General features: G+C 35.3%; 1 protein-coding gene across 2 annotated transcripts in view; it reads right to left on the reverse strand.

Annotated features, from left to right (window-relative positions):
- LOC146157637 (zinc finger protein castor homolog 1-like) overlaps nt 1-23,097 on the reverse strand; it is a 68,805-nt gene that overhangs the window by 29,791 nt on the left and 15,917 nt on the right. For both annotated transcript variants that reach the window (XM_083388548.1, XM_083388547.1), the window contains exon 3: nt 796-995. In XM_083388548.1, the coding sequence (XP_083244674.1) occupies nt 796-943 (148 nt within the window). In that variant the 5' untranslated portion in view covers nt 944-995. The remainder of the gene's footprint in view (nt 1-795; nt 996-23,097) is intronic.

The raw sequence follows: 23,097 nt of genomic DNA on the forward strand, positions 1-23,097 counted from the left end.
ATCATACAGTACTAAACATCCATTTTACATTTTTTTTAAATAAAAATTTTTAATCAATTTTTGTTTCCAGTAAAAGGGTTTAAAAATAATTAAATTGGGTAATGTTAAATGTTTTTTTTTATTTTACCCAATAAACGCATATGTGTCAATACCTTGAGCATAGACACAACTTAGGAATGAGCAACAAATTGTAAAACATGTGAACATAAGATGTCTGGTCTGTTTCCTTTGTAATGGTTCTGAGTCAATGTATAAGATAATAATGATCAGCTAGCAACTAAATTATCATAATAAAGTGGTATTATGATAATGCACACAAATCTGACGCAAATTATTTCTAGCAGTTATTATTAGCAGCTGAGTAGCTAATTATAATAAGAAAAGCATTTTAATATATTGACAAATTTTTTCTTGTGAAAGTCATTCCATCTTTCAATTTATACACAAAGATTTCAATTAGGCATTCATGGACCCCTAAAACTAGTGCATAAACCCTCAAGGGGACCATGAACCTTAACTTAAGAACCCCTTCTCTTCTGTTTTGTATTAGCATACAAGTGGGTTAACGTTGTTGAATATGTATTTCCATTGCCTCATATGTAACTTTAATTGTGTATTTTAGTTTTTTTAAGCAAACATTCAAACTCTTAGGTTAGTAGTCTTCTCAAATGTTTAGTTTTGCATCGGTGAGTTTTCTGTTTCTATGAGCCAAGGGGTCAACGAACCCCAGTTTAAACCCACCAGTTTTAAAGGGGTCAACAACCCCCCCCCCAGTTTTTCAGTTATAGTGGTTACCTAGTTGTGGTGGTGTCAGCGCATCTTGATCTTGCGGCTGGTAGCTTTGTTCGATTTCTTGCGCTTGGAAGTTCGGGATTTGGTTTTGGAGGTTTGAGCAGATGAGGTCGAGGCGTCGGACCGGTCGACTTTTTCTTCGCGACGACATTTTCCCAAGTTTACAACATGGCAGAAAAGTGCCTTATTCCCTTGAAAAATATCTGTGAAAAAACATGAATATTTATAAACAACAGCCTGAAATTATCCAAGAATCCGGGCGAAGAAGTGACAACGTTTAATAATAATTGTAAAAATTTGTAAAAAAGTTAACCTTGATAGAAGAAACTTAGTCAAGTTTGGAACAATAATGTCCTGATAATCAATGTAAATTATATTAAATAAATGGTTTTCTTAACAAATTGCTTCTAAAACAGTTTAACAATTTGTTGCAACACAAATAAAGAAAATCACAAATAGACTAAACCACAGTTTTTAGAACTGATAAATTATAACACCCATCAAAATAAAACTAGAGAAATAAATATACATTTCCAATAAAAAGTTTCTCAATAGGCTAACATAAAGCTTTTTCAGGAACTATGATCTAAATAAATATGCTTCTAAAACAGATCCTTCAAGTGTGTCAAATCATTAGCAGAATGGCATGAATAGAATCACTGTATTCAAAAAAATGCGACTATATTAACAAGTAGGAGACCCCATACAAAAAAATCCAAACTGTCAAGTGTGAAGTATACATGCCGCTCATTCGCCATAACCAACTGTATAAGCACGCAGGTAAAACCTTGGTTTTATAGCGGACCGTTGACCTTAATATTTGCAGCGCAGTAATCAAGTTTTACGATAGACGCATGAAAATAGCAGATAGGCTCGATTTAAACTTTCCACGCGGCACGAAAATGTGGCACGGAAAGCTGATTACACACTTTCGCCCGACTCCTTTAAACGCAAGTTTTGTGTTTTATTCCAGCGCGCCATGATAGTTTACTTATCTGTAACTTAAAAGCATTTGAATACATTTTAAGCGCGGCTCGAAAAAGTCGCCAAACTTTGTTTCACCTTTCGATCAAATTTATGTAGGAGTGGTTATATCACGGTTTATGGCATAATTTCAAATAGCGAGAATCGGGTTTACGGCGAATGCACTTAAATGTACAGCAATCCGCCATTTTAATTCCGCAAATAAAATTAAAATGCGGTTTTGCAATTTAAAGCTGGCAAGGTTGCAGCATGTAAATGGCAGTTCCTTAAGCCGTTGCTTTTGATGCAAAATGCTGGAGATTTATACAGGAAGTTGCATCAGGTGGAATTAAACAGGAGTTTGTTCATTGCAATGCAAAGGTGCTTCAAACCTGACTGGGCGATTTTTGCAGCTGCTGCTATTCAAGTACACTTTTAACTGGCAAAACATACACGACAAGTGGCCACGATGTAACTATTAACTTGTTGTTTTTCGCGTTAAAATATGTGCCACGGTAAAGCGTAGCATGTAAATGCGTTTTTTAGAAACGAACACGTTTTTCTTGTAACTGGTGAAAAGGGCAGCAACATTTATAAAAGTTTGATAAAAAGAAGCTTTTTAGTTTTTAAAATCACACGAAAGTATGAATAATTTAAGAAAACATCAGGAGCATCGATATCAAAGGATTCGAAAACTGACGTTTACCAGGCTGTTTTTTTATTGTGTTGTTTCGATTCACCCAATAATGAAATTCAGCAATATTGCGCAATCTTTCGCGTGTGTTTACGTGTTAAGTTTTATTGCTATGTTTTAACGCTAATGTTAGGCGATCAATCAAAAAGGCCGGTTGAATGCTCATACGGAAACATACAGCAGCATATGAACGTTCTCAATAGATTTATATTCATAATATTTCTAATACCAAAATAATGCCGACTTTTGAATAGCTCTCATCATTAACATTACAATAACCTAAAATCTTAAACAACTATACTTAACAAGAACGTCAAAGCCAAATAAAATCGACATAAATTTAAAAAGACGTTTCTATTTATCGGTTAATATGATTGAATTATATCCAAACCTCACTTATAAAAGGTGGACTTTAACGTTTATTTTCAGGCTGCATTACAGATCTAAATAGTTTACCTAACATGTCCAAACTTTTGAAGCATTATTTAAGAAACAGTGCCTACGACTTTTGTAGCGCTAAAACACACACAACAGCTGAACTAAAATAATCCAATTCTACAACCGACACTCGTAAATGGCAAATGCTGAAACGAGGAATTCCTGTTTCAAAACCTATTTCTCCCTCAACCACATCTCAAAATAATTCGCGAGTGGCGCAAAATTTCGCCGAAACTTTTTCATTCGTCAGTTGTTGAAGTTTTGCGGCGGCTCGCGAAAAATAACACTTTGTTCGTTGGAAAAGTTTCGCTCCTCAAAGCGACTTGCTCCAAATCACACAAGAATTGAGGCCAAGCAAACTTAATGCTGCTGCGAAACTACATCGGGAAAACTTCAGACAAGCGAAAAAACGCAAAATTCGTGATAAAATCAGTACATTTTTGAGATTTTATTCTTAATAAATAACCTCAAGTTTTGAATGCACATTATACCTTTATTCCTAAATCTATATACTGAAAGTCACCTTAGTTAATTATTTCTTTAAAAAAAAAACTTTAAAACAGTGGTTTTAAAATCTTTACACCTCGGCTAATGTTTAACAAAAAAACATTAAAGCGGTTGATTATTTTTGAGTTATATCGTTAATTAGCTCTTTTAGCGATATAACGAACTTTTGACCAAAGAAGCTAATGCATGAAGAATGTAAATCGCTTCAAACTTGCCAACACGGAAATGTGGCACATGATCTTTATACGACAAAACAATATTCTAACAAGTTCCGGCATTAGATTACAAGAAAGCGCCCTTATAATATAAACACGGGGCAAAATTATTGAAATGATCAGATACTTAACAAATTTGAATCAATAAGTTGCCAAAAAGAAGTGTCCCTAAAGTGTTAAAACTCAATTAAATGTTTCGGCATATTTTGTAGCCACCGCAACAGGTTTTTGAGGTAAAAAGTTACTTGGTTAACAGAAATAAATAGAATAAAAGAAATAGTGCGCAGAAAACTGCCTTTAAATCTCTCGTATTTGCTGATTTGTTTGTTCTATAATATATCGGGTTGGTCAAATAAGGGTCGTTACTCGTTGGGCAACTTTTAAACCACAATTTCTCAGCAAAGCATTAACATAGAAATAAAAACAGCAAATACGACCGCAACAGGTTTTTAGGGGATCGTTAAACTTTTACGAGCTGGTTTATTGCTCATATAAATAACACGCGGTGAAATAGAAGGGGCAGGTGGTAGCCTTGTAAAAACAATAATGTTGTCTTATTATCTACAAACTATTTTCAACAAAGTAAATAAACCCTATAATAAAGGTTTGGAGTAGGAAATAAAAAAACGTTCAATTCAGTTTCTTTCGAATAACATAATCTGCCTGAATCCTAATTGTAAAAACGATTTCTGGTTGCACATCAATGATAAGGAATTAACTAAGTAGAGAACTTATTAAACTGAGAATCAGTTTGATTTGGTGTTTTACTAAAAAACAACTCGCTCCTACAAGCATATTAATCAGTGTGTTAATTCGAATTAGTCTTTCTAAAAAGTTGTCGCTTGCCTGACTTCATATTGATGCCATCTTTATCTGACTAAACGCTATTTTAAACTATCATTCGATTTCACTATTACCAACCTTTCAACAACTCTAGGTAGTTAATAAAAAGCATGACAGCAGCGCTTAGAGCTTCCAGCTCGCAGTAAAACTCTAATCCCGGCAAGTGACCATCTAATCACTGCTAAAAGCGTCTGTAGACTCTATGACTGTACGATTAAAAGCAGACAAGACAACGGTGTGCATTAATGGGCAATTATAAGGATGTCTTGTAATCGCGCAACTGTAGAGCACTCCAGACAGCTAAATCAACAACATTATCTGTCCTGTACATATTACCAGTCGCTGGTAATTGTAAAAAATCTCCGCTAATGTTGCTTTTCCGTTTCGGATTTTTGCTAGTACACTTTGCTGATTGTGAGGTAATAGAGTAGGCTCGGGTTTCCTATTTTGAAAATAAACAACTTTTTTGCTGTTATAGCTGTTTTGAGTAGTTTATTAAAAACTGGATTTATTACTTACTTATTTGATGCAACTAATACACGTTTTGCGGATGCTTATAACAATCTTTTACTTTCAGTCGACTAATCTGTAAGTCAAACACTTTATCTTGACTGTCATTAGCTTGACTGGTATATTGGAAGAAATACTGAACTACTTTCTGTACTATAATTTGTCTAAAAAAAAAGCGTTTCGTTTATGTAAATTCACGAATACCTGCTGCTTGAGACATAGCGGTAGAAGTAATAGCTTCGTATTGACACTAAGTAACTTTCTCGCGCACAAAAAAGTCGAAACAATTAACTCCTAAAACTTGGCTCCAACAAAACAACAAAAAAGGTGCCAAGAATCCCACAGCGAGGTTTTCAACAATATCACAGCAGCAGGCGCCAACAACATAATCACCAAAGTATCCAGCAGAATCAAGCAGCAGCCGAGGCAAGGTGTGATTTGGTGTTAGGAAGTGACGAAAAAATTATTTATCATCGCGCGTTTTTTCCTTCTAAGTCGCGCCGCATCTGCTTCCTTTTGCATCAGACCAACTTATTGGAGCTCTTTTGTTTGAGCTTATTGCACCGACCAACGCATTCGCAATATCTTGTGTTGTTTCACGCTACACAAGCAAACCTATGTTGTTGCTTTTTGGCCCAAGTAATAACAATTGGCGTGATGATGTAAATTTGTTGTGTTGTTGGAAAAATATGAAAATTTGAACGCTGATCTAAAGATTTTAGAAAAACCAATAATATTTGAAAATTTTAATAAATATTCACAAAGCACAGCAATAGTGTTGTTTTTTGGCCCAAAGTAATAACAATAGGCGTGATTGGATAATGTATTTTTTGTAGTGTTGTTGGAACCATATGAACGCTGGTAAAAATATTTCAGGATTCCCTAATGACCTTTAAAGGTTATAATTATAATTAATATTCATAAATATTTGAACTTACTAACTCTAATTTTTTGGAGAAAACTTCTAGACATTTGTTTTAACCGTTACTAACCCGTTTAAGACAATTTTAATCAAAAACTGTTTTCTGTTGTGAAATCACGAGATAAAAAAACGCGTTAAGCTGATTTTGTCCTTGTAATTTAGCAATATTAAATCACGTCTCTAGGATTGTTCAAAATCACGTAACGTTAATTTAAACATCTCAAAAAACCTAAAAATAACACACTGAATATGTCTTAAAATGTCAACTCAATGACCCAAATCATCCAAAAAGTGATAACTTCGACGCCAATGGTTTGCGACGATGTTGAAATATTAAGTCTTATTCGCATGTTGCGCCACTTTAATTTAAATTAAAGAAGTAGGTTATATTTGAGAATAGGATAATTTTGAGAAAGAGCTTATGTTCCTAAAAAACACCTATTAGGCCATAGAACGGCAACCCTATGAACTGATTCTTTCAAAGTGAATATCACCATAACCTCGACGCCCATAGTTTGCTGATGTGGAAATATTAAGTTTATTTGCATGTTGCGCCACTTTGCCTACTAACACCTGAGGTTTGCCAACCAGCAACCCACATTTAAAACTTTTCGCGTTAATTGTGTCGCAATTTGTGTCACGTGCTAATATCGCGCGCGTGCTTTATCGACGAAACAATGACCGCCTGCGGGGTCAAGAGTTCAACCGACAAAGTAAGATGCTGAGCTTTTTAAGAATCGGCAAGTTTTTCGCGTAGTTCTGGGAAAATTAAGGACAATAAAGCAAAACGTGTGAAAATATATGAGTAAGGTTGAAATAAAATTACCAGAAAAATAATATTTTACCACGATTTATCTTTAGTTTTATTCCGGAGTTTCGTTAAATAGCACTACAAAGAAGTCTTTAAAGACAAAAATAGAAATTTCAACATAAAACTCAAAAAAAAATGCGCTTAAGGTGTATAAAAAAGGTAATGGAAACAACTCCCTGAATGTTAACTCAAAAGCGTGTTCGAATAGGTTTAACAACTCCTGGCCTAGATAAATCTTTCAACAACTTTTACCGTTTCCAGGTTTAAGAACTAAAATTCCTGAATGCTACTAAGAAGTAGAACTATAGTTATTTAGTTCTTAAACTTCCAACTACTTAACTAAACTGGCACAAGTTTGATAAATACAAGTATTTAATCGCGCAGCAGTATGGAGATATAACCAGCATAAGCCTTAAATCCCCTTATTTCTCGTCAAATCTCTTTACATCGGCCTAATATTAAATAATCCCGTTTATGAGGAAGTTCCTTTAAGCAGGGAGTCCTATCAATCACGCTCCACATTTCAGCGAGAAAAAAACAGCGCAGAAAGCGTAAATCACTCAGTAACTGGCCCCATCCGCCTTCTAGCAGCACCAGCTCCAGTCATAGTAGACCTGAATCAACTTTTTGGCACTCTGGGAAGCATTTTCACCCAAAACGCAGCGTGAAAAAGCGCGCCGTGGAAATCGGCGACGTCGCTCGTGGGAATGCGTGCGAACGCCGCACGATATCACGACGCGTTTTCCGACTTCCGCAGATTGATTTTGAGCCGCGCTTGCGCCTGTAATAATCATCTAATGTGTGGAAGAAGTCGGCTGCTGTAAATATGAAGGTCAAGCTTACTAAACGCACAGGATTCTAACCTGTCAGAAAATTGAAAGGCAAATTACGGCCTTTACTTGTCATAATTATGGCCAATTACCTTTCGGTTAATAACTAAATGAGTTTTTTTAAAGGTCAAACACAAACCGGATAAATACGCGATAGTTAATCGATTTAAAGGAAATTAATTAAAAATACTTTGACCGACGGGACTAAATCCAAGCGTTTTCAAAAAAAACAAACTAAATGTTAAGAAATATCCTTAAACGAAAATTACGACAATGGCTTTAAATAAAAGCAGAATTATTGGAATTAAGAGACTGGAGGTGCTTTTTTGGCGAAATATAATATTGTTAAGATCGTATAAAACGACTGAATTTGACAACGACAGAAAAGTCCAAAGAATAACTAAAAAAAATGCTAACTACTACAGTTTATTTCTACAGGTCAAGTAATTGATTCCAACAAAAAGAGCATTATCTATTCATTTGTTAAACGAGGTCAAATAACTTAAGGATTTGACTCTAAACAGCATCTGCCGTATAACACTCAAACGATTGCTGACATATTTCCAACATTGCTTACTGGGGCGTGAAACAATCGTTTGTGCGTCACAAAGACACTTGTGTCATTTCGAACGATGTTACTTGTTTCATGTAAAAGTTGCCTCTTTCAGGCAAATTTAAAAAAATATATGCGCCTCTACTGTATTGAAACCATGTTAACCTTTTTAAAACTCCGCTAATATTAATTGATTGAAATTAAATGAACAAACAAGATTACGAATCTGATTTTTCAGAAAGAACAAAGTTTTTAAAAAATCTTTAAAGCTCTTTATTATTATGTTATTATCAAGGTCTGGTGTTCATTAGTATTAGGTATAAAGCGCCAATAATTGCCAGAGCATATTATTTCTGTTGACTTTAAAGTTTATTAACCGAACCTTTTCACGCACAATAATACCAGGCAGGAAATCATTTAAAATAACAGGCGCTGTAAAAATACCAGTAAATGGCTGATTGGCGATTAAAGCTTGACTCATTGGCGCGTTTGGCCAGATTTGTAAAGTGGGTCGCCCATATTTTAAACAGGATAAAGGGGATTTGGGAAACACGAGGTTTTCTGTGTAAAACACGTTTCCAATATGCCACAGACTAAGCAGCGACATAAATATTAAGCTGCTACATAAAAGCTTTAAGCTGACGGACATAAATACTGCTCTAAAAGCGAGAAATCACAGTTTAAAAGTATTACAAACTGTCATTTCGTCCGTATATTAACTATTTTGTTGCTTCAACAATAAATATTTTTATGTCGCTTTTCCCAATAATAAAATGTTATGGGTCAATATAGGTTATTATGTGCAGAGTTTTATCACTTAAAAGTACAAAAAATCATCTATAAAAGGTTAATTTTAAATACTTGAAATATAAAATAGTCTAAGCAATCCCACTGTATATTCTAGTTAACTTGAGGGGTGACGCAACATCAGCTTTCGTAAGGCAAAATATTATTCATTTTTCGTACTAATAAAATCATAGGACGCCTATATATTATAGGGTCAAAGACCAAATAAAGTGGTGCAATAAGCAAACAGTTTGTGGCTTGATCGTCAGTAATTTGCCGCTGTGGGAAAAAATAAGAATCAGCAAATAAATCGAGACTTTGCACTTTTAAAGCAAATTACCCGAAGTGATTTATAACTGACGTAAAGTTGCAAAGTAAGCGATCTCCATAAAACTGGAATAAATTCAAACAACATACAGCGGTGTCATTCTATGGTTCAAAATGCTACATACTTTATGGGCTTTGATATTTATTCTACGTCTATCTGGAGTTTCAACCAAGTCAAGCAAAAAGTCAACGAAGCTATGAGCTAACTCATTCTTAATAACAACTGCTTATGTAGGTAACATTCGAATAGTTCAAAATACTACCTACTTCTATATGGGCTATGATGTCCCTACTATGGCGAACTAAAAACCTCTAACTGCTTAAAACTATTTGTGTTTTTTATATTGAAAGTCTTAACCCTGACTTTATATACTTTTCACCTAATAATTGTCTGCACTCGCTCGCAAACGTGTCTCAAACCTCGAGTTACATTCAAAGCTCCAGCGAGTCACTAAACCTTAACGGAGCTGACCGTTGGTTAAAGTCAGCAGTAGCAACATGATTAGTAGTAGGAGTGGCTGCGCGTATATTTCAACGACTGTGCAAAAAAGAGAAACCGGGGCGAAACAAAAACGCCGCTTTTTTTCAGCTTTCCACCCGAAGGGCGTCGCAATCTTTCCAAAAAGTAGCGCTAGGCACTCGCTCGTCGGCTTTGAGGGCCAATTGAGGGAAGAAACGAAGTGCTTGGATCGAACTCGTGTGCCTGGCGCAAAAATATGCCGCTTTTCAGCGAGAAAAAGGCGCAAAATCCCATTTCCTGGCGGGCAGCTGCCCCAAGTAGCACAATGCCGGCCTATGGGAGTAGAAGCTCGCTCAAGAAATCTCGAGAAATGCTTGGAGCGTTTCAGGAAGCCGGGAGTTTCAGGGCCCGGGGTTTTGATTAAGATTGACACTTTGGTCACAATTTTAAGCGCTTTGCAAGTTAATAAAAAGCAGTTATTAATGTTGATAAGTGTTACAAAGTTCTACAATGTTTAATATATATCCGAACTAGGAAAATTTAAATCTTACAATACAAATGTACGAAATCTTTGGTTTTGTTTTTCGCCATCGATTTCGTTTTAAGGGCAAGAAAGTGTCAGGTTAAAAAAAAATTCAAGTTTGTTATTTTTTCTTGGTACTGCCTCACACTTATTTTACGAAAAACCAACAATAAATTATAAACCTTTTAAATATTTTTTAAAGGTAGGACTTTCGGAAACCGAAACACTGCAAAATTTTGTCCCGAATTCAAACTAGGTTTCCCAATTAGGTTTATTTGATTTGCAGCTCTTAAAATGTAATTAGGAGTAATTGGCGAATAAATGAGGTCATTAGCACAAAGACCTTATTGTATGAAAAAAAACTAACATAATTATCACCGCTACAACTGCGTAAAATTGGAAACCTTAATAAAACTCTATTTTAAAAACATTTTAGGCCTTTTTAATAGACTTAAATACAACCTAAAATAATATAACCTTATATAACCTAATGTAACTAAAAGAAGTTGGCGATTAAATGAGGTCATTTGCCACAAATACCTTATTGTATAAAAACCTAATTTACTATATTACTGACAGAGCTGCTTTAAGAATATAAATAACTAATGATTATCGAAGCTTAATGAAACAAATATATTCTAAAAACATTTTAGGTCTTTCCTATTAACCCAAACATATACTTAAATTAATAAATAAATAAAAATGCATCTTAAACTCCATTATATATTAATTTCTTGTCACTGCCTTAAATATCTATCTATAATTAAGTGTTTTAAACTTCCTAAATAAAGCGATATCTTTGCCACAATCATGCGATGCGGAATGACAACTGGTCGATCTCTTCGGTTCAAACTCGACAGAAGTTGAAATCAACAACGAGAGAAAAAGGTTTGTAGCGAACATTTCAACGATGGAAAACAACCGCAATTGCGCTGAACGCTGAGGGACCACCAGAGCCTATTTAAAAGGCCCACTTGAAGAAGGCCGCTCCTTTTCTGGTACCTTTTTTGGGGGTTGAAATGGTAAGCGACTGTTCTTTGAGACAATAAAATGGTAATCAAGGTTGAAACTTTAAAGAAAGAGCGAGGTTTATTTCGAGGGGCGGAAAATACGGCTCAAAAAGGCCTGGACAAAAAATAATTTAATAATCTACGCTGGGTTAACTTTACAGCCCCTTGCCTAGCTCATTTTTTTATTCTAGTTTTTACATTTTTTAAATGTTATAGGTAAAAATTCGGCGACGACAGTTTTTATGGTAATTGGACAGGAAAATTCGCCAAGTTGTGATACATGCCCCACCCTAAAAAAATAAAAGTATATGGCCCTCAAAAAAAGGGAATACGACCTAAAAATGAAAAGTGCGTTATTTAAAAATAATCTGGCTGAGTTTTTTTTATTGAGATTATATGTTTTGAGGGTGTCGATTGTTTTTTTAAGGAAGTGATATTCAAATATACTAAGGGGTTATAAAAACACCCCAAAAGGGTTGGAAACAGTTCCTGGCGCATTTCCACCAAAGGGCCGCGAAAACGGAGCCAACGGGGTCTTAAGTGTTGAGCGTTTTTCGACGGGAATGACAGAAGCTAGCAGCTGCTACTATCTCTTGCCTGGCAAGCTAAAATTAGCGCTCAGCCTCTCGCGATAAAACTCAGGGCGCTTGGCAAATAGTGCCTTGAAACGTTGGTCGCTAAGGACAGCTGAATATGCTGCGCCGAGATATGCACACTGCACAGCCACCCAATTAGCGCCGACTGCCGCGATTTTCAAACACTCGACTTGCAATTTTAACTCGCTAGCTTTGCTGTTTTCACACCGTTTGGCGCGCTCTTGTATTCTAGTGTTGGTTTTAATGCGCCAAGCGGTGTGAGAATGGTCGTGTAATCTTAGCGAGGACTTTTAACTGATAAGTGTCGCGCGATTTTGACAAGCAACAATTTCAACTTTTGCTAAAAGTCTGTTGGAGCGGATAAGGCACTACAAGATGACGACTAGCAGGCCGGGAGTCGCTTTTTATCGACGTTGATGTCGGTTTCTCACACTCGACAAATCGCTGCATAATTTGCTTTAGATAAAAACTTGGCTCGGAGCTAATTGCGTGAGAATTTCTGCCAAGCGTGTCTAAAACAACTCGATTTTTAACGTTATTCTATAGCAATTGAATTGACCAACAAATAGTATGGAAAGCTTGTTGAAGAAAATCTAAACTTTTATAGCGTAAGATTAATCTTAATCAAGTATTTTGGAAAACTTAAAAATGCAAAAAATTACAAAGTAATATGCACCTTTTTCTATGGGCCAGTCAGTAATTAGGACAAATAATGTCCAAATAGTATTTAACACTATTTTAGGCTATTCACGTTATTATACAATGTACTATTAAAATAAAAATACATAATTTTTTGTCTAACGTGGCTTTATGCCTGTTGAAAACACGTTTTTAAACTACGCCTCTGTACATTTTATCCCCTTTGCTATTCGGTCCTAATTCATTCAACTTGTAAATAAGCTCTTTCTAACAAAAAAATGATTAGTTTGCAATAAAAATAGGACTTTTTGAAAAGGTATATTATTCGCTTAAAAGCTAACATAAAATTTTACTAAAATTAAAAGTTTAATTGTTTTTAAGTTATTTGAACTAAATAACCACTCTTATGTCATTTATTTAAAGGCTGACGTGGTTTATTAAAATAAAACCTTGTATTTTTATGATAATTTTCTAATTTTTTTGCTACTTGACCCAATAACCAATCCTAATTATTTCGCGAGCCGAGGGTTTAAAAAACACAGGGTATTAAATATCAGCGGTGCTCGTAATTTTCCATTGTTGGGTAGCGCGATAACCGTTTCGCGAAGAGACGCGAAAAATCGTGTTTCGTTTTATCTGCGGTTTGGAAAAACCATCGGAATATCGAGCGCTGATGTATCAGATTCCAAGATTCTAATAACTCAGTGCATTGATGGGAATTGGTGGCCGCAAGATGCAGAATAAATCGAGATTGGATAAAAAACCTCCCGAAGTGAACCAGATAAGATCATTTCACCGCGATTTATTATCTCTCTTGCTTTGGGTGGACAGAGAGAATTTACGGCGGGGTCAATGATATGCCGTGAGAAAATAAAAGGGAGAAGAATTCGAACAAATGCCTTCTGCAAAGCAAGCTGGTTTAAATCGAATGAAATATCGCTATTGAGTTATTTATGGATGGTCGGTCGAACTGCGTAGATCCGAAACGTTTATTTTGGATATTTTATCGATATAGCGGTCAGCATGGTTATGACATATTATTTTCGTTTATGATTTTGTAATATGCATTTTTTGTATCCATAATTTTACTACACAAACCAAAAAAACACTATAAAAATTAAGACAACATGTAAAAATTTTAGCACAATTGAACAACTTAAAAAATCCTTAAAAAAGCTCTAAAAATTGCTGGTTATGTTACCCCCCCCCCAAAAAAAAAAACGTTAAGAAGACTTTCTATTTAGTAAATCATCAATTAGAGAGTGAAGTTATTCGAAAAAACGCTTTTGCAAAGCAACCTCGTTTAAATCGAATGAGATATCGCTGTTATTGAGTTGGTTATGGATGGTCGAAAAGGAAACCAAAGCGTTTGTATGGATATATTTTATCGACGTAGCGTTCAGCATATGGTTAAAGCAGATTAGAATATTGTAGTCAAAAAAAATTAAAAAATAATGTTTAGTACGATAGTCAAAAAGGCGCAATAATTAGCACAACACGGTAATTTTGACAACTTGACCTCCAAAATTGACTACTTTTGCTAACCACAAGCAAAATGGCAACAAGACGTCTAATTAGATAAATTTAGACAATTTATGACAAAGTTATTGAACCAAGCTACTTTTTTACGACAGCAGAAAAAAAATGTTAATTAAGCAACCGCAAACGAAAAAGGACAATTTAAGATTCACAATTGTAGCAAAAACATGAAAAATCGCGACACTACTTCTAATCCTTTCCGTGGGATGAATAATTCACTTGTATACGCGCGCGCAATTCGTATCCGCCCCCTCAGCACAGATTGTAACTCTATAAAGCAGCGGTGACCAACTGTGTGCCTCGAGAGATATTTTGAGAAATTTTTCTATATTTGCGAAATTTTTCTTATTTAGTATAACAACTTTATTACAATCTCCATAAAAAATACTTAACGTACACTACAATTTAGAAAACTTGTGTATAGTTTTTGGAGCGTAATGGTTATAAGTAGTAGGATTATAACAGCAGGTCACATTGGGAATATTTTGAATATGTCTTTATTAATTTTCAAAATGGTGATATTTTGTTATTTGACCCTTGTCGTGTATTAAGATTTGTCAAGTTATGATTTTACTGTTTTGTATGATGCATTCCGCCAATGTATATATATATCTTATTTTTAGTATCCCGCAAGCGAAACAAATGGGATCCACTTCCTAAAACCCATCTACAAAGAACAATAACAGCAAAAAAGACGACAAAATCGTATTAGGAGAAAAAAACACGTTTTTGCTCGGTGAAATATCGATGTAGAGCTAGCGGGCGGGTGGTGCTCGCCAGGAGCGGATAATATCACAAGCGGGGATTAGCCTTTAATCTACAATAGTCGTTTCCTTCTCGCAACAATTCAAATCTAAATCACCGAGACCAGCCGAGCTTTGGTGGCTCTTGCTGTTCGGCGCAAACCTTGCATTTTAAATCTTAAAAATTTTGTCTGTTTTAATGGTGAAAATAGCGGCCCAAATAGACGTAACAAGTCTGTTTTTTTCTTAAAATTTGAAATCGGACTTTTTATTTTAAAAATTTAATTAAAAAACTCCAAAAATGTATGCTAACATACTTATAATGAATGTCGTTTTTATTGACCGGTACGACTCCAGAAAAGCTTGATCAAATAATACACAATGTGGATATTAATGTTTTAGTTAATATAACTATATGATAATATTTAAAAATATATACCTTAAATACGAGACGGCAGTTTAAGAAACCATCATTTTCTGCTCTCGCCAGAATAACTTAAAGTACGATGAAACCTAGCATGTAAATTCACGCACAAAACAAGCGCCTTGAAAATCCAACGAATCAATTTGTGCTTAACTAAGATTGACGCAAAGTTTACATTTTTTATGTGTAAGAATGTATTTCTAATTGCTTCCTTGACCGAACTCAAACTCAAAACTGTACGTTAACGTAACTATTTAATAAAGCAAAAAACAGTTGAATTGAAAGGCTTCACAGCAAATGAAAGAAATCGTTTAACATAACAAATAGGGAAATCAATTTAATGAGCTACTTAGGTTACATAAAACCCATTGCGCTATATTTTGAAACGAACAGCAACTTATATTTGACTGTTGATTCGATGTTTTTATCAAACAGGACTGACTCCTATTGCAAATCAACGCGGTAAATCAAAATCTTTAAAAATGAAACCTTGTTAATCAAACTCAAAGTTAAAAAGGCCAAGTAAATTATCTTGATGAAAATATTTGGAAATACATTCAAACCTCATCAATAAAAGGTGGATATATTTCAGTCATATTAACTGAAGATCATACAAGTTCGTATCGATATTTCTTTACTACGATGATGCCGATTTATTCAAACTTTTTGGCTTTGCCATTCTTTTTTAAGCTGCATTATAGATCCTTGCATAGTGTAGCTAAACTAAAAACCACACACTAAAAATCTAACCACAAAACGAACGCCTCAAAAGCAAGCGAGTCTTTTCTCAACTAACGTCGTCGCACAAGCGAACAGTTGATTGGGCAACTGTTGGTTAGTAACAGCTGGCAGCAGCTAGCAAGCAGGGCGACCACTTCGAGCGCACAAAACCGAGCAGTTGGCCTTTTTTTCGCTTTTATTGTAAGACGATCGGACGCGGACGCCCAAACCTACAGCACAGCGAAAAATGTAAACGGCCAATTCAGCGACGGGATCATATTTCGACGATTTTCTACATTCTGTGATTGGGCCAACGCAACGAAACGCCGTTTGCTGGGAAGAACGGGCCTTTGGGAAAAATCGCTCCAATTTCGGCGTAAAATTGCGATCAATAAGAGTAGTTGCCGCACAGTTTTGTGAAATAAATCTAAAGACTTTTCCAATAGTAGGAACATCAAAGCCCATACAGAAGTAGGTGGAATTTTGAACGTTTCGAATAACTCAAAAAGAATGATACCTACTTTTGTATGGGCTTTGATATTCATTCTGCGTCCAACTATAACCTCCAACCAATACCTTAAAATTTTTTCGAAACTTTTAAAATGTTGCCTACTTCTATATGGGTTTTTATATTTTTAGTACGTCCTACTACAACCTCCAACAATTACGCTTCAAACTTTTATAGGTTTTAAGGTGAAAATGAAATAAAAATAAATTACACGAAAATTGAACAATATAAATGCCATGGTCAATATAATAACAACTATTTTTTTTTACCGTGGTAGTTTTTGAACTCAAAACCTAAGTTAAACTTCTAATACATTAAAAGACTTTTGAAAAAAACAAATGTTTTCATCACTTTTTAACGTACATATCAATTAAAGACTTTTAAAGATTCAAAGACTTTGTATTTTGGCAACCCTTCGAACTGCCGTTTACTGGGATTCGCATTTGCTGGGCCTTTGGGAAAATTCGTTCCAATTTCGGCACAAAACTGCGATCAATATAAGCAGAGTGGAAAGTGGTGAGCTTCTAGTGCCTCGAAATGCTCTTAACATTTTTCCTTCTCAGGTCCCTTATGTATATCACAAAAACGCCGATGAAAATATGCCGTAATCTTGGGGATACTGGAATTTGAGGCTTGCACAATTTGGATGTCAATTGCTATACCGCGCATTACAGTAAATTGAACACAAAATATGCTAAAAGCATTCACAAAAATTCAATCTACTTCTGTATGGGCTTCCATATTCTTTCTAGGTCGAACTACAACTCCATCCTTTATCTTATAATTTATTCGAAACGTTCAAAATACCTACCTCTGTATGGGCTTTGATTTTTTATTCTTCGTCCGACTACAATAACCAGTTTGTAAGCTAGTGGCTGTCAAGCTTTACTGCTGTACAGAATTTAGTGGGCTTAATTACTCTTTGATGTTTTTACCACTTAAAATATAGCGGCGTTTTGCTGCCTTTAGCAGTATTTGCACCAAGGCCTTCCCCTTATTTTCCACGTATTATTCAGGGATTTAGGGGCAAGAATATCTTATTGCACGCGACGTCTAGCTTGAATGGCAGTTTGAGCGAAAATCCGACGTTTTCATAAACTCAAAGCTGTTAGTTATGCGCCAAATCTAAACCGCTGTTAACAAATCGTTACGTTGCAATGCTAATTTTGTTTGAGTTAATGAATAAACTTTTTTGAAAGTGTTGGTTTTCAAATGAGTGTTTAGCAACGCAATATTTACACAACGTGTGTTTAAATACTTGACTTGGCAAGTATAAATGTCAAAATCCGAATAGATTTTAAAATAACTAAAGAGTTTTGCGAAACCTTCAAAATGCTACTTACTCCTGAATGGGCTCTGATGTTTATTTTATGTCCAACTACAATCTCCAACCATTATCTTAAGATTTATTCGAAACATTCAAAATGCTCCCTATTTCTGTATGAACTTTTACATTCCTACTACGTCGAACTGCAACCTCCGACCTTTAGGTTTTACCAAGCTTGACAGTTACAATATAGTTAGTTACTACGGTTATGCTCCTCACTAAAAATAACGGTTTTAGGATTGAACAAAACCTAACATTGGTCTCCAAGACTCCATCGCATCACACTGAAGCCCTGGAACAATTTGCACCGCTTTGAGGAAGTCAAACACAGCGATATTGCTGAAAATAGTTCAGTTGGCTTGGCAGCTGTGTAAATTCTCGCTAATTCGCCTCACAAAACCACTGAAAGAAAATCACGCTGAGGTTGGCAATTATTAGCCGGCGAAAAAAGTAGCGAAATTACTTCCCGCTTGGGCTGGGTTGAAAGGGGATCTGGTTCGTTTTGTGGGTGAATTTAGAGGGGGGGGGGTCGGTGCCAGGCAACCCACTTCACAAAGCACAGGAAATCGTGCGAAAATATCAACGTCATATACGGAAGTTGTGGCTTCGCGTAATTTATTAAGGAATCACAATTTTTCTTTCAAATAAAATAATCCGAATGATGAAAAAAAAAAACGATTCAGGATGCACATAATTCCTAAATTTCACACTAACTACGAAGCTTGGAAGTCAAAGTTTGTACAGATATATAAAATCTTGCCATATATTTTTACTGACAGTACATACAGTTAACTATGAAAACATTGTCAAAAATTCAAACCTATATCGACAAAAGGACAATAATCGGTTTAGAAGTATTCTATAGTGACTAAAAATATAGTTAGATTTTTTTCCAGCCTTTTTTAAACTTCGAGATTGCTTATTTTTTATAGGTAAATTGTATAGTTTATCTTTTTGTTAGATTATTTTTATCAAACTGTCCCGCCTAATGATACAATTAGTTTACAGCTCACTGAACAGTTTCTACCATTAATCTACTTTTACCAAACCAATGCTAAAATAATTTAATCATAAACGTTAACACATTGTAGTAAGACTTGATCATATGCGTTAACACGTTGTAACCTACTACAAGTGTCTGACACTCAACACCAGCTATACCTCTCAGAAAAAATTATCTCTGATTTTGCGCGTCGAAAAAAAATTGCCAAATTACAATAAATTTATTTGTTGCCGTACGTATACAAAGCCAGCTTATATTAAGGGCAGAGAAAATTACCGCTCATACCGGAATTTAATTTTCCTGCCTTTATCAAACCTGTGGCTGCTATCGTGCAATATTATCGCTTTATGGCGCCGAAAAATAAATTACCTAAATAATAGATGAATTTCGTTGAAGGGCCGCGAAGGTTTTTCAACATTTTCGGTAAAATTCTGACATTTACTGCCTTTCGTAAGACACGCACTTGTTAAATTTGGACGCCGTATCGACCCACAATACGGGGCTATATTTGGGTTGGTTTACTGCGCTGGGAACTTAATATTCGACCTAATGGTAAAAGTTATGTTTTGTATTTCTTTGTTTTTTATTAGCTTGGCAAAATAAAACCATCGTAATGTTTAGGGGTTGTAGTTAGACATAGGATAAATACATAAGCCCATACAGAAGTAGGTAGCATTTTTAACGTCTTAAATAAATCTGTATTGCTAAAGGGATATTCAAACACCCACAATGCTATGTACTTCTGTATGGACTTTAATATTTATTCAATGTCTAACTACAACCTCTAGCCAATATGTTTCAAAGAAGTTTCTATATCATTGATTAAAACCAATTCATTTCGCAGTTACGCTTCAATAAGAGCAATTTCAGCAGTTCAAACTTCAAAGTCAACAATACAGTAATTGTTTAAAATTGTTTCCACTTTTAAATACGAACTACAGACAAATTGGTCAATATTCATGGTCAGTTATCACCAAAAGTTACTAATAATCATGTTTCTTTATCGCGTTCCAGATGCTACAACTTAAATCTTTATTTTATTCAGTCCTAAACATAATAAACATGCCAAATTACATATATAAACTGTTGCTACCAGGCATGGTAATATAAACCAAAAACAGCTTTTCTTTTTTTGCTTTCCATTTATTGTACGAGCGTTCAGTGTCAATCACCCTGACGAAGGCGGCTTGTATAGGTTGCCGAAACGTTGGTAAAGAATTCAAATTGCCAGAGAAGCTGTTTTTGATTTATGTCAAATTAAGTTAAATTAAAACACTAACAATGGTAATTAGCTTAATTTAAAATTAAAAAGGCAATTATCTATTCTTAGTATGGTATTAATAGTTTTAACTAAAACAGACAACTTATAATAAAAAGAGAATCAACAAACATAGCAGAGCAATATAATGTCTTTTATTTTTGCAAATAGCCGTATTTGTCCAACTCTAAATAGGGTAATCAGGTGGCACTACATAAAGACAAATTGTGTTGGAATATTAACAAACTTTCGCACAACCGGTCATTGTAGAAGAAGCATAATCTTTAAGTTTCAGATTCGTAATTAACAGCAAAACCTTTGACCTTGACTATTAACAAACTCTCTCTGGCATTAAACATGCTTCTAAAAGGTTCTTTACCTCGTATAACTAACAACTAACTAACGATTCGGCTTCACAATCAAGTTCAAGCCGCGACCAAGGTCTTTGTGTATCGCGAAGCGGCTTCCGTTCTTTCCTTGTGTTTCTCATTAAAATTTCAACGATTTTTTTTCGTTCTATTCTTCGAGCAACCGACTTTAGCAGAACACAGCTCCGACGTGAAAGCGCATAGCGGAAAAAAAGCTATAAGAATCGACGCGACGCGAAAAAAACAAGGGCCTCATTAAAATTTCAATCCACAAAACGTTTACGGCGCACTCATGCGACCCCGCCGTCCTCTCATCCGCTCTTTTTGCTCCTTTTTAAGATAAACTATTTCTGAGATTGATTAAGGCGCTCTCTCCAAAGCAAAATTGCCTTCTTTGGAACGGAAAGCTTAACATACTACTACTTAAAACGGACTTGCAGTTGGAAGTATGGCGAAATGCGGATTTAACTAAGCCCGGATTTATTAAATTGTTTCTTGTGCGATTTTTACAAAGGATTTTGTGTACGTAAGTTCATGTGTATTAGGAGCCATATTTAAACTGTACAGAAACAGTTGCGGTAAGATTTCATTGCTTTATTCTAGAACAGACACTACGATAATATTCAATTAAGATTGCTCTTGAGCAAATTCCAAGACTGGTTCGCACTGCATTCCTTCATTTAAAACCGTTTTGCTAAACCCGTTTAATAACAGATGGAGCTTTATCTTAATCTGGATTTTTCCCTCTTGCTCAAACCATGTCCAGCTTTGGTATCACAAATATACAAGACATGATTTACATTTACATAAATTGAATTTCGAAAATAGAAAACAAGGTTTACATGAGAAAACTCCGCACAAATACGGCGGTGTGCGGCGTGTGCAGTTTTTGGTTCAAAATGGCCAACATTTCAATCAATTAACGAACCACATAAAAATTCTACCAATAGCGCTAATTCGATATTAAACCTCAAAGCCAAGAGTAAATCGTCATCATCTTGATAAGAAGTGCATTTTATTATCAAGCTACATTAAATATTTGTGCATACTGTTACTAAGTATATCGCTAACTTAATATGAAAAACTCATCATATTTGGTCATAGGTAATAAACAATGTACACCACAAGCATCGTTACCCATAAACTCGAACACAAAACAACTTCCCACAACATTCCAAAGAAAATTATCATTTTATGCTTTCTTCACTTATTACAAAACTAAACCGACCGAAAAATTACAAACTAACCTCATATCTGGATGAGCGACCACATCTCGACGCATTAAGCGCGCGACACACTTACAATAAAATGACTCGACTGGCATTATGACGTAACACTCGACAACTGGCGAATTTCGGCAAAATTAGGTCGCTCTGGTTTCGAGGGGGAGGGGGGGGGGGGAATTCGGGCAAGGAGAGAATTATACGTCACTAGGGAGGCGGCCTCTGTAAAAACGAAAGATCGTTAAACACTAAGGACATAAAATGAGCGTTCGAGTGGAAATTTTACCAATTTGGAAAAATAAAAGCGAGAAGGCAAAACAATGCTTAGGTGAAAAAATTTCCAAAATGCGCTCGTAAAGTATTTGTGACTTATCTTTAGCAGTCCGACTTGGTAAGGAACATTTGGACTACTTTTAAACTAATAACATTCTACGCCTTTCTATAAACAAATTACACGGAAATTTATTATACATGCACCCGGAAACAATTTCTATTGAGTTTAGAAACAAAAAAAATACGTTTTTTGAGTGGAAAACCTAAAGCTTTTTTAAATATTAAAGATGATTTATCAAAATTGTTTTTTTGTAATTAATTTTTAAAGAAGTCGAACCCGAAAAATAGTTTTTCCTTAATATTGGTTCAATGAATAAACCAATGGGATCAGTTAAAAATGTTTCGACCGCGAATTTTTATTGTGTCGTCACTTAATGTGCTGAAATCTCGCGAGAAATCACAAACAAATGACGTAAGAAATAGTTTAGTTCAAAATATAAGGCAAACAACAAATTGCCACATCTTTTGAAAAGTCCACCTCAAGGGAATAAAACTATTCCAGATCCGCGCGATTTCAGAACAAAACGTCATTTGTTTGTGATTTCTCGCGAGATTTCAGCACATTAAGTGACGACACAATAAAAATATCGCGGTCGATTCATACCCAGTATGACGTCATAGACAAAACGGGTTCGCCCGGAGCTCGAGCGCTTTTCGAGCGAGAAGAAAAATCGTCGGCGAGCGCGCGGATTTAATTTTGATTAAAGGGGAAAAATGTTGGTTATCGATTCGAGGAAAATCGAACTGTTGGCCATTGCTTGTTCGCTTGCAATCTGCGCAACGCAAGGGTTCAAGGCTGCGAGTTTTTAGGGCAAAAAATCAATGCAGTTTTATTACTTTCGGCCAAGTCGGGGCGGGCGGTAAAGATTGGAGGGTCGCGCTTTTTTTTGTTCGATTATTGACCGCCTGCATGCGTCACGCTTCGATGCACACGCGCGGCAAGTTTAGGAACAATTTGACGCAAATAGGGTTTTGTGTCGGTGATTTAAAGTGGCTTTGTTTAATGTAAAACTACCCTGCTTATAGGATATCTAAACGGGCGCATGTATGGTTCACATTATATAAAATAAGAAAAGTTTTTTTAAGATGGGAATCAATAAATTTATGTAAAACTTACTTACAGTTAATTTATACATTATAAATATAACTTTATTTGTCTTAGGTTATGTTTTGAATACCACCGGTAAAAAAAATATTAATTTCCTTGGAAAATACGTCTACCTATTGATATT

This window comes from Ascidiella aspersa, chromosome 4 (genome assembly GCF_963924565.1).
Source record: "Ascidiella aspersa chromosome 4, kaAscAspe10.2, whole genome shotgun sequence".
Lineage (NCBI taxonomy): Eukaryota > Metazoa > Chordata > Ascidiacea > Phlebobranchia > Ascidiidae > Ascidiella > Ascidiella aspersa.